The sequence below is a fragment of the Numenius arquata genome, chromosome 1 (assembly GCF_964106895.1).
Source record: "Numenius arquata chromosome 1, bNumArq3.hap1.1, whole genome shotgun sequence".
NCBI lineage: Eukaryota > Metazoa > Chordata > Aves > Charadriiformes > Scolopacidae > Numenius > Numenius arquata.
This window is the reverse complement of record NC_133576.1, coordinates 1,509,107-1,521,724: the sequence shown is the minus strand read 5'-3', so window position 1 is coordinate 1,521,724 and position 12,618 is coordinate 1,509,107. Positions and strand designations below refer to the sequence as shown.

The 12,618-nt window shown below is 40.8% G+C and overlaps 1 protein-coding gene across 1 annotated transcript in view; it reads left to right on the top strand.

The window, feature by feature from the left end:
* The first annotated feature begins 9,071 nt into the window (after positions 1-9,071).
* Positions 9,072-12,618, top strand: part of LOC141472200 (ovostatin-like) — a 32,409-nt gene continuing 28,862 nt past the window's right edge. The window contains exons 1-4 of the mRNA XM_074159068.1: positions 9,072-9,090; positions 9,208-9,280; positions 10,902-11,085; positions 11,773-11,929. Coding sequence (XP_074015169.1) covers positions 9,072-9,090; positions 9,208-9,280; positions 10,902-11,085; positions 11,773-11,929 — 433 coding nt within the window. The remainder of the gene's footprint in view (positions 9,091-9,207; positions 9,281-10,901; positions 11,086-11,772; positions 11,930-12,618) is intronic.

Here is a 12,618-nt window from a genome sequence, read left to right as displayed (position 1 = left end):
CCTATCAGATTCAGGCAAATTGAAAATTAGAGTAATCACTAACCTAACAAAGTGAAGGGTTTGGGTCTTGTTTATACAATTAAAAGCACTTCTACTAAAAATAAAGATGCATACAATAAAATGCAGACTTGGTCCACAGCTAGACTTTTTCTCTTATTCTAACTATTTCTCCAAATGTCTTTCTGAGTTTTTTCTCAGGTACAAAAAAGCAAAGCTCCTACTTAGTGGTAAGCTGCCTCTAGAGACATGGTTTTCAGCTTAAGGGCTCCCTATAGAATCATAAAATGGTTTGGGTTGGAAGGGACCTTCAAGATCGTCTAGTTCCAACCCCTGCCATGGGCAGGGACACCTTCCACTAGAGCAGGTTGCTCAAAGCCCCATCCAATTTGGCCCTGAACTTCCACGAATGAGGTATATGTTCAGTTATGCAGTTACACGTGAGGTTCTCTAGGAAAACTGAATTCAAATTATATTTCAAAACATTCTTTGCTAATATAAGGAACCTTTTTTGCATTGTGGCCTTATTTTTAGCAACTCAGCAGCTAGGAGTGGTAATAATTTCCTAAGATTTATAGTGGTGAATACAGAGAGACTGGGACACTGGTGCTTTTGCTCATCTTCTTTTCCTCTTAGGAAAGGGGACCTGAGTTATAAGTTTACACGGAAGTAGTTTTCAAATAACGTAACATGCTTTTAAGCTCTGTTCATGTCTTCAACACCCTCTCTACTGAAATGTCTTCCCCAATCAGACAGTAGATAAGAGTCCTCTGCTTGCGCTTGAATCTTTAAACATAACTTATAATGGGCACGTTGCAAAAGATTCTTAGGGAGGACAGAATTTGGCAGCCCAACAGAGGTGAAATTGCTGCAGCTCCTTGCCCCTAGGTGCAACCAGTAGGAGGCTGAGCATATCATTCCCAGTAGGCACACACACACAAATGCACATGCACACCACAGATATACATACATACATGGCCACCACACAGATCTACACAGAGCACTCCCATGAACACAAACAACATCAACAGCCTCCCTCCTTTTTCCTTCCCTGACTGTGCAGGGTAGAGGTCCACTAATGCGAAATACGTATGCTTTGTATTTGTACAATGTGGATCCCACCAGCAGCTGGGCTCTTGCAAACCAAAATATGATCAGGTCAGGTAAAGCAGATAGATGATGCTCTCTATGGCTTGAATGGGCTACATAAAGACAGATAAAATTCCAAAATTAACTTTGGGACTTAAAATTGACTTTTTGATCCAGTTCTGGCCTTTGGTTCCAGATCTCGCCAGTAGAAAGTAGCTTCTTGTTCTTGTAAGAGTGAAAGCATCCAATATCAGATGAGTTTCAGCTTTGGGCTGCTGCTGTTACCTAGTCAAGGGAGCTGCTCATCAAGCTCTGCTGCTGTCGTGAATCCGCTGTGGTGCAGCCAAGTGCTCCTGTAACATCAGGTTCCAACTACAGGCTGACTAAGAAAGAACATTCCAGTAATTAAAGCATGGAAATGGGAATCTTTATATTTAACACATTTTGATCAAGATCCAGACTCTTGACTGCACTGTATTTCACTTTCCCAGTCTATAGGCTGATTTTTTTCTTTCAGACAACAAAATTAGAATGATCTGTATTGCACTTCAGAACTTGCATGTCTTATCTAAGCCTTTCCCACTGAGGTCATTGTTGGTTAGTCACTACCCCACAAGCAGACCTGCAGAGCTCAAATTGCTCAGTGTGAACTGCAGGTTTTCAGGTTAGTAACAGGGCAGAGTGACTCCACTGAGGGATGTAAATATAATCCCCCGATAGCTGCAGAGAAAACTAACCTTCCTGAATATCACACATCATGCTCCCCTATTACTTGCTGTAAACAAAACGCATTCAAAAAGAGACAACAGAGACAGTATCTCTATTGCTGAATGCGTCCTCTTTAGGGAGGGATCTCTGATCAAACCATGTGATGCTAAGTGTCCTGTGTCCATCAAATGAATGCTTTAGAACAGGCTGGAGTGGCTGAATTGCACAGTATTAGGCACAGGTCTCCTCTGTAAATACAGAAGCAACACAAGGGCTTTGCTGCAGTCCACAGTGTTGTGTTGCACGTCCTGAGGTGCACAATGGAGTGATGTGGAGATGACTGTAAGTGCAGAGCCTACTGACAAAGCAAAAAGGCGACCTACCATACTCTGGTCCAACCCATCATGACTATCAGTAGAGCCGTGCCATGAATTCCCTTCTTATGTAGTAGCTCCCTGTCATGAATCATCAAGTAGTTCCCTGCCATGAATTATCTCCAGAACTGTACCTATGCTTCTTCCTGGAAAGAACAGGTTGGTTCATTCCAAAATAGTTCCCTATAGTAAATCAACATCCGTGCAGGGTGGACAAACCAGGAGCGAGGTCATAGGAACCAAGTGCCTTGACAGCGCAGATAATATCCAGAAAGTGAGGTGTTAGCTGAAGGGGCAGGGAGTGACCATGTCAGCTCTACCTGTGGCAGTGGTATTGCATGAAGGTACACAGGGGTGGAAAGGTTGTAAAACCCTCTCAGGGTTTTGTAGCATCTAAGGTGTTTCTCCTGGAAAATACAAATTCTTCAAGGGAATGAGCTGCAGGGTGATCCCACTTGTTGGGAAAAGTGTCATGGACACAGAAAGTGATTTGAGCTGCAGAGTCTTTGGTCCCTGGTCCCTGCAAGAATGGTTGGTTCTTTAGGCAGAATGGTGAGGGATGCAAAAGCCTTGGTTTTGCTGTCTGAAGAGTCACTATTGAAGGCTTCTCCAGCTTCCCGTTGCGTACAGATTAGCTCACTGAGTGTTGCCCCTTGCAAAATTACAGTGAGTACCACAGCAGATGCATGTGGCTACTGCAGTTTTTTTTTATATCACCAGGAATGAGTTCTCAGCATCCCGTAAGCCTGTTAGATGAAGTAACACACCTGAAAAATGTCTTGTACTAAACGGAAGTCTTGGAGTTGCAAGGCATCTTGGAGTTGCCATTACTCATGCATTGTTCAAAAGACTGGGAAATCCAGATCTTAAAATACAAAGAGGGATGACATCACTTTATATGGTATCTCTTATGTCTTTAATCTGCTGATACTCCTGACTCACTGGCAGCCCACAAGACTATATTAACTTGTTCTCATCTTATCCATGAGATCATCTAGTCTTTGTAGTGTTTTGACTTCGAAGTTTCGTGATCAAGATGCCTGGTTACCTGTGTGTGGTCTTTATGATTGTTTGGTAGTGGTTCACTGGACCATGCAACTGGGGAGCTGTTGCCCTGAGGCATCCCTTCCGTCTCGGTTCTAGCTGATGCTATAGTGGGCAGTGGGAATCTTTCCTGGCTCATGGACTAGCTACAACTTCAACCTTAGCACACCTTATGAAATGGAGCATACCTCTATTGGCAAAGATCATCCCAGAGCGGGAAAAGCAGCAATGTTTTTAGGTCTCAAGCCTGGTATTCCTGTGAATGTAAAATATACCTTTGACTTACAGGGTTTGAATGTTTCCAATAGGGCAAAACCAAGGGGATCCCATGAAATGGGAGCTTGCTGAGTGGGCTAGTGTAGTGCTGGTGTGTTGTTCTCTTCTTAAAACAAAAAACACCAACAAACACCTAGATATGAAACCCAAATGAACTTTAACCATAGGGGCTGGGAAGTTATTTAGAATCTGAATCTGGAGAGAACTGATTCTTATCCATTTTGGTTGTGATAGAATACAAAATTTGAGATGCTGACATTTCAAAAAGGAAGCTCTCGATTCTGTGTCTTTATTTTAATTCAATTGCTGTTTGCCTTTCTTAAAGCCCTGTGCATCAATCTGCCTATTTCCACCTAAAGAAGCAGAACAATATGAATAAGGGAACAAGAAAAATAATGAAGACAGGAAGTTTTCTACTGAAGGAAAAAATATTTTTACCCTTAAAAGGCTCCCTGACATGAGTTTTCATTCCTTGTGAGCAAGTGAAATACATGTTCATGGTCCCTTAAGATAAAGATCTGCAATAACCAAATCTTAAGTTAAATCAATATGCCATTGGTTCCAGAATTTGAGCTAATTTAGAATGGCAGCAATATAGTTACTGCATCAGAATTACATTGTCCATAGATTGTTGTGTATTTTATTTTTTGACAAATTAGCTTTTGATATCAAATGGCTCCTTTAAATACAGTAATAGCTAATGCTTATTAGATCAACTAAAACAATAGGGAATAGTAGTTATTTTTTTTACTGCTCTTCTTGACCTCATCTTTTATCCTTCTCATGATATCTCCCTGTGGATTCTCTGGCAGGCTTCCTATTCCTGTTGTTTTTGAAGAAAGATTGATTATTAGTTTTGATTGCCTTTGCTAGTTTTTTTAGAATCTTTTTTGGTCTGCCTTGTGGTGTTTATATCCTCCTATTTTCATCATTTAGAAACAGCAGGGTTTTTTTGGGGATGTCTGTCTAAGTTCTGCTTTCTAGATCAAGAAAAATGGATGGTATTTCAAGTGTTTAATGCCATATGAGGTTGTAATACTTCATTTTTCATATGCAGGGATAAAATACATTCCAGAAAGGTGATATTGACAGCACACTAATTAGTTTAATATCAGTCTTTCTGTAACAAAGATCTTGCAGGGACTGTACAGTATGCTGTTCACTCTTCTCCATATAAGTCTTACAATGCTTATTACCTGACCTTTATTATTACAGAAAATGAGCCATATCAAAAAAATATTCCACCCATTCAACATGAAATCATACAGCATACTCCACTAACCACACAATGAGCTGCATGTTGCCAGCAAGCATTCTGAGAAATACCATCACTTGCAAACCCAAAAAGCTTGCAGATGGGGATATGCCTTGGAAGAGCGAAAGGCTGTGTGGACAAATTAATCCAAACTATCCAAACTCTGAAACATACACAATACTATTCAGAGATATTTTGGCATTTTAAAAGAAAGTGTTTTGTCAGAGTGGGTTTGGTAAATGTGTTGTGGGAATGCATTTCTCAGATTACAACAGAATTTCCTGAGAAGATCACAGGCTAGCAAATAGCCTGGGATGGTTGATGAGAGTATTTACAGAAGTGAAATGGAAGCTGAGGCTTTGGCTCCACATCTACCTGTTTTAGAGAAAGAAACTGAACAATAGAACAGGTATTGTAGTGTGGGGTGGATTTTTGGTACTTCATTTCAGGTGAAGTCATGACTTAGAAAGTACTCCTAGTCCTTAAGTGTTATGCAAATGTCAAGTGGAGCCATAGAAGAGAAACAAGTAATTACGCATTACTCATTGTTCTGGAAAATCCAAGGCTTCACTGCTGAAAGCTGCTCGTATTTCCACTGAACTTCCTGCTATTTCTCTGACATGAAGCAAAACAGGCATGACTGAGATCTGCATTGACCGAGAATTTGAGTCTCTTAACTCCACTTTCAGACTATGCAGTGTTCTGCATTGCAAATAGACATTCTTTGATGGTTTTATTTTCTAATTTGTGACTGTATCTGGTGTGTAGAATCTGCACATAGAGCTATACCGGGCATTTTGGGACAGAGTAGGGACATTAAGATGCTCTACACAAGCTAGCTGGGGTATCGGAGGTGGGCTGGTCGCAACCTCATAGAATTCTCTGTTGAGAGTGCAATGTACACACAAAACACTGAACTTACCTGCTCCCAGAAAGTGAGTGGGATCAGTGTTACTTGGAAAAACTTTTCATTGCCCTGCTATGTATGTGTGCTCAGTGTAAAAGAGAAGTAGAGGATGGGTGCATCTGATGTGATAAAATGAATTGGCAAATTCAACTTTATTTGAAAGAAAACTGACTTGTGAAAAACATAATTTTCCAATGCAACTGCAACAATCATCCCTCTGACTCATCTTGAGAAAGAATGGAGAAAAAAAAATAATATATGTATATAAAATTTCTTCATAAGAGGGAGCAAATGCAGTAACTTTCTGAAGTCGGGACTGAAGGAGTTGAAGACATGTTGATTCTCTGCTGTCCAAAGAGCATGCAACACGACTTTACTTTGAAAACCAAGTTTACGTATGATACCTAAGTCTGTATTTACATTGCTTTGGTCTTGAAGTGCATTTGGCACTGTTCCTCATTTCATCAATTTTCTAGCCAAACCATCATCTCCAATTACATCTTTCCTTACGCAGTACAAAGCAGTGTCAGTCTAAGGTCAGCAGATTGGTTTATATGACATCCAGTATCAAGGTATCTTCTGTGTGTCTGTCTTGTAACAGCTGCTTAGTGTGAAGTTCATTGTCTCCTCCATGTTAAATCTTGATCTTTGTGCTTTCAGATGATTGATCTCCCCCTGCTTCTAGCTTCTTGGACAGGACAAGGGGTAATGGTTTTAAATTGGAAGAGGGGAGATTTAGATTAGATATTAGGAGGAAATTCTTTCCTGTGAGGGTGGTGAGGCACTGGAACAGGTTGCCCAGGGAAGTTGTGGCTGCCCCATCCCTGGAAGTGTTCAAGGCCAGGCTGGATGGGGTTTTGAGCAACCTGCTCTAGTGGAGGTGTCCCTGCCCATGGCAGGGGGGTTGGAACTCCATGATCTTTAAGGTCCCTTCCAACTCTAACCATTCTATGATTCTTAGTCATACAACCCAAAATTTCCTTTTCTCCTCCTACCAGAGACAACTGGAATAATTTCTCCATTGCGCTGTGGTCTTCTTAAGAATTATTCCTGACATAGGAGTGATGTGCATAAAGATCTGAGCTTACATTTTTATCACAACATTGCTACAATACAAAGAGACCCTCTGGGGTCAGCAATTTCACTAAAGTAATGAATTCAATAGCTTTTTTCAGAGAAACATGTGCTCTTTAATTGATTTGAATATAAAGTCTTCTAAGAGTTCAGTTTATGTTTAAAGTTCAAATGCTTTATATTTTTCTTTTCCAGGTCTGTGTATCAACAAGAAAGCCCTCTTACATTCATGCTAAAAGTATGCTGTGCTTAAATAAAGAATGAGCTTCTGGAGCAATTTTCACCAGGGCCCTGGAATATTTCCTTCTCCCTCCTTAGTTCTTTTTTTTTGCCTATTACTTAGTACCTGCTTGAAGTAATACATGGGGTCTGAGGCATTTCAAAGCTGCAAAGACAGAAAGGTCTGTGACATATTCTTAGCTGTCTCCTGCCCTCATTACAACTAACACAACAGCTTTCTTTACAATGTGACTGCCCTGTTTGCGCAACACCCACCTGCCATGCAGCAATGTCACTTTAATGCGAGGTCATTCTGGGAAGCTTTATGCAATATTTCTCGCTAGCAACTCGGTGGGAATAGATAGTAGCTCCAGCAGCACCCAGGGCAGATTTCTTTGTGTCCTAACTTGGTCATCAGAAAGCTTCTGAGAAAGATGGGTAGGTAAGCTGGTTAAGCATGGCTAGTTTAGGGTATCACCTATGCTGATGGAAAAAGTAATCCCTGTACTGCTGAATCATTAGCAAGAATGTATTATATCATGAGAAGTGAAATAGATGGAATCTGGCTTTCAACAGTCCCACATTCATTTGTACCACATCACTGTAACAGCCCTCATTTCCTTCTCCTGCCCCTTGCCACTGAAATAATTTCAGGCCCACTCTGCATTATCTAACACCGTTTTCAGTGACCCTTGCCCTCTTTCATGTCACTTATTGCTCCTAGAGTATACTCAGCTTCCTCTTTCCATTCATCACCTCTTTGGCTGAGGAAGAGGAAGGGAAATTGCCTGTTACTTCCCATAGGTTGCAGTTACACGCATGTTGATTGGCTACCTTATTTTCTTTGGGTTTGTTTGTTTTTTTATTTTTCCTATGTAAGAGTGTGAATGCAGTCCCCCACCACTATAGATTATTTAGTTCCCTGTGTTCAGGCTATATTACCAGGAATGTAGCCAACACATCAAGGAAATTGATTCTTCCCCTATGTTCAACAGTGGTGAGACCACAGATGAAGTTCTGTGTCCAGATTTAGCTTCCCAGTACAAGAAAAGTTCTGACAGACTGGAGGGAGTCCAGTGGGAGGCACTGAGATGGTCAGTGGCTGAAACAAACATACAGAAAGAAACTGAGATAATCATCTCATTTATTCAGCCTGGAGAAACAGAGGCTAAGAGGGGACATAGTTGCAATCTTGCACTACGTAAAGGGGGATTATAGAGAAGACAGAGACAGATTCTTCTCAGGGGTTCACAGTGAAAAGACAAGAAGCAATGGACACAAGTTATGGTATGGGAAATTCTGACTTGGAAAAAAATTTCGCCACGTGGCTGGTTAAGCATGGGAGCAGATGCCCAAAGATGAGGTGGCCAGAGATGAGATACTCAAAACATGACTGGACAAGCTTTGTAGCTAACCCTGCTTAAAAGGAGAGGTTGGACCACCTAATGTCAGGAGGTCCATTTCTATCTGAATTATTTTATGATTCCATATCTTGATTATATATATATATATATCTCTCTGAAGCTTCTTCTGAGGCAGATTTACTTAAAGTTCACCACAAGCTTACAAGTTATTTGATGAGGCGAGCAGGGGTGGGGGGAAAAAGCAGACTGACAGACAGATGAAAAAACAAAGTAATGCTGTATGATCCCTTTCCCTATGGACGTGCTTGTCCTGACCCCTGGCAAAAATGTTAGACAACTAGCCAACATCATTCCTTGCTGAATGTTACTGTGTGCAGTAAGAAATCCAGAATACAATTAGGAGTTTCATTCTGTGCCACGCTGATTGGAGATATAGTCTGACGCTGTACTATTACTGCCCAGGCCCCCGTGCAGGTATACAATAGCACCGTGTTATGATTACTTCTGTTTTGTGAGATGTATGTACGGGACGTCTTCACAGAACAAGGAAATACTTAAGCAGTGGCAAATACTAACAGGTTGAAACACTAAGGAACCTTCAGCCAATGACATGATAATCAGAGAGGTAAGCGTCAATAAAACATTTGGACGGGCAAGAACCGGTTTGGCTTGCAATACCTCACAAAGCTATGTGAAATATGAGAGCTTTCCTAAGCTATTGTTTGAGAGTTCAAGGAGTGTGAGAACAGACAGGAGAGAGGAAGATGAACTTATGCAAATTTTATGCAGATATCTTTTGTTAGAATATGATTGAAGCCATGGAGGAGGAGCACCATCTCAGGCCAGTTTAAAAGCCAGAAGTCAAGCTGTCCACTTCTGTCTCTCTTCTTTCTTCTTCACGGACAGAGATGTTGTCAAGGATTCTTCTAAGTATTCTGACCTTGAACTGGATTGCCACAGTGTCTTCTGAACCGTAAGAGATCATACACTCTATGGTTTTATGATAAAATATTTTATTATATTTTCCACCAGTTAATTTCTTCTGTCTCATTGCTATATAATAAACTGAATGTTTGAGACTTAGATTCAGAAATGTGTCTGAAATGGAAGTAGGTGACACTGAAGGATGATTTGGAATGATGATCTCCGTCATAAAACTGCTGTGAAATCTGATTTGAATGATAGAAACCTAGAAGTGGATTAGATGAATTCTGAAGTGCGTGGATAAAGAGGGGAGGAGATTCAAGCCTAGACTAACAAGTAATACTAATTATCAGGATTGATATGCATCAGCAGTACAGAGAGAGCATGATGTATGAGGAGGAGATGGTGCAGGCCAGATAATGGCTGGTACTAGGGACTATGCTGGATGGAAATCCTAGTATTAGTATTTGTATTCGTACGGCACTTGTTGTGCTATTATGACTAATACAGCACTGTCAATGTCCATAGCTTTATCCAAACAGAAGATTTCAGCCACAGTTTTCAAAAATACACCAACATTAGAGCTATAATCCTCTTCTCAGAAGTTCTAAAGGAAAACACTGTGAAAGTCAGTGGAACGTCAGAAAGACTTCCAGAAAGTTAGTACTTCTGGTCTTTGAATATTGTGCAGTCTGAACTGGGCAAGTGAAAATGACCAAAAAAAAAGACAATACAAGCAAGCAAAAGCTGTGGGAGAAAATAAAAAAAAAAAAAAAAAGGAAAGGATTGGATTACCAAGAAAATATTATGCAATTCATGTTGTACTGCAGAGCAAACTCATGAATTCTGTCATACATTATTTGAAAAGTGAGTTCAGACAGCAGAGAATGGGAGGCCAGCAGCAGAACCTTAGCCAAATATAGCAGATTTGAAGGAATGTTTTTCAGAGGAATTATCTGGGGAAGGAAGGCCTGCCCTCATTACAGAGAGTAGTATAACTAAAAAAGCCCAATGGAAGAAAGAAGTAAAGGAAGTAATGCAGGGAGAGGCATGGAAACAGAATAGAGCGTGCAGGTTTGATTGAGAGTTCCCTGGAATATTCTGCAAAAAGGAAAATCAGGATAATTTCTTGTGCATTATGCTGATTGATTTATGATATGTCAATTCTTATCTGGAGGGAGAGCTATCCAGAGAAAAAAAAGAAATTAAAAATTTACTGCAAACATTAGCTAGATTTTTTGTTATCAATCTCAAAAAGAAGCTAAATATCACTCCTCCTCATGGGATGTTCCAGAGGTTTAAGTATACATATAGTTCATGGGAGGATAAATGCAGCTATGCTTGTGAGGGGTTTAAACAGTTTAGTAATTGAAGCTGTGTAAATACCTGGAACAGGAAGATGCAGTATCATGCTGGGTAGGAGACTGCATAAAATGATGCCAGTCTTTCAGCTCAGACAGAACTGTGAGGGACAAAAAATTGCCACCTGCACATTCTCAGTGTATTATTCAAAATTCATCGAAAGAAATGGAAATCCTGCCACTGGTTTGAGCAAGCTTTGGACCGCGCCTTCCTTCACATGCACAGCATTTCTGTGGTGTTTTCCTCTCCTGTTTGCTCTTACTTTCCTTCGTGAGTGAATTGTCTGACCTGGTCTCGCTTTCTTGCAGTCAGTATGTGCTGCTGGTCCCGACAGTAGTGCGGAGTGACTCTCCACAGACTGCTTGTGTGCAGTTCCACAGCCTCAGTGAGCCTCTGTCCCTGAGCGTCGTCCTGGAATATGGCAGTATCCAGCAGACACTCTTTGAGGAATCCGTGACTGAGAATGATTTCTTCAAGTGCTGCGAGTTCAAGGTATTTTCTCTTTTGAGACTACGGAAAAGGGTGTAGAAGCTGGGAATACTTCTGAGTGCAACTCTCCTTGTCAGTGAGGGCAAGAAGATGAAGAGTGCGGGCAGGGAACAGGATGAGAATAGATAAACTGATGGAAAAGTTGAAAATACAGACAGGAAAAAGAATGACATATGGGTTGCAGGATCTGGAGAAAGACTTTCCATCTCTATTCAAGGAGTGAATAGAAAAAAGCTTTTGATTGCCATCAGAGGTGCATGCACCCTATGGGACTGTCATAATTGTCAAGCTGGAGAACCCAGTTGGGACATGCTCATTCCCTTTCCTGTGACTCTGTAAGATCTGGATAGATAGGACAAACAAGTCCCAAGATTAGGTATTCCAGAATGTAGCAGGAGAAAACACCTCAGAATTGAGCTATACGGCTGGGGCAACCTGCATATAGTCAGGTAGCTGCGTGAGATGAGGGAATGCATAGGACAGGGTACAAAGCTTGGTGCCTGGTGACAGATTATGGGACTTCCACAACAGATATTCCCATAGACTATCTCACTGCAATGATGGGGTTTCTCATGGCTTTGCACAAGCTATTTATGACTCACTTAGTATCTTACTCAAGAACCCTGGGCATCAAGGCACCTCAACATGTCTCATTTACCACTTTTCCTCTGGAATTTTGTTTCTCACCAGGTTCCTCCTGCTACTTCTGACCCCCTGGCATTCATTTCCTTCTCTGCCAAAGGAACCACAGTCAACTTAGCTGAGAAAAGATCAGTGGCGATTCAGAATGTGGATAATACTGTCTTCATCCAGACGGACAAACCCATCTACAAACCAGGGCAAAAAGGTGCTGAGGAGTTTGAGTCAGCTAGTGAACTGGGAAACTGGGTGCTAGGGTGACAGGAACAACACGGGCTTCCTCTTGTGGAGGAAAAGACCATCAACTGCGACGGCCATGAGCAATCCTTCAGATAGCGTGCAATCGTTATCTGAGTTTGGGCTCATCAAAAGTCAGAGAAAATTAGAGCCAATTCACAAAATTGCAACAAATGAGTGGAGTTCATGTATTTTTACTGAGCTGATTGCATTTACAGGATCTTGAGTTCTGCCACGTTTACTGAAGTCAGTCCCATAAAGTGTCCTTAAAAATACAGAAAATAAAACATTAAAAGCTTGGAATTAATAAAATTCGTATAAAAATAAAGTAAGCATGTCAAATCCTGTCAACAGCTCTTTGTACTTAACTGCTAATCTAATTCACAGTGCTGATTCCATCATGATATTTAAATGACAGTAATAGCTGAGGTATAGTTAGTTATCTCTTTAGTATAATTATACTTTAGTGCTGACAGGGTTTACACTTAGAATAAAGACAAATTCTTCCTTGTCTTTGATTTTTTCTTTGAATTGGTTTGTATAAACAGGTTTTGAGGAAATGCTCTGAAGAACTGAGTCCTTCAAGAAGAAATGAAGGCAGTACAGACTATTTGTAGTTAGAGGTTACTTTAGTCCCAGTGGGTCTGAATTGAAGATATT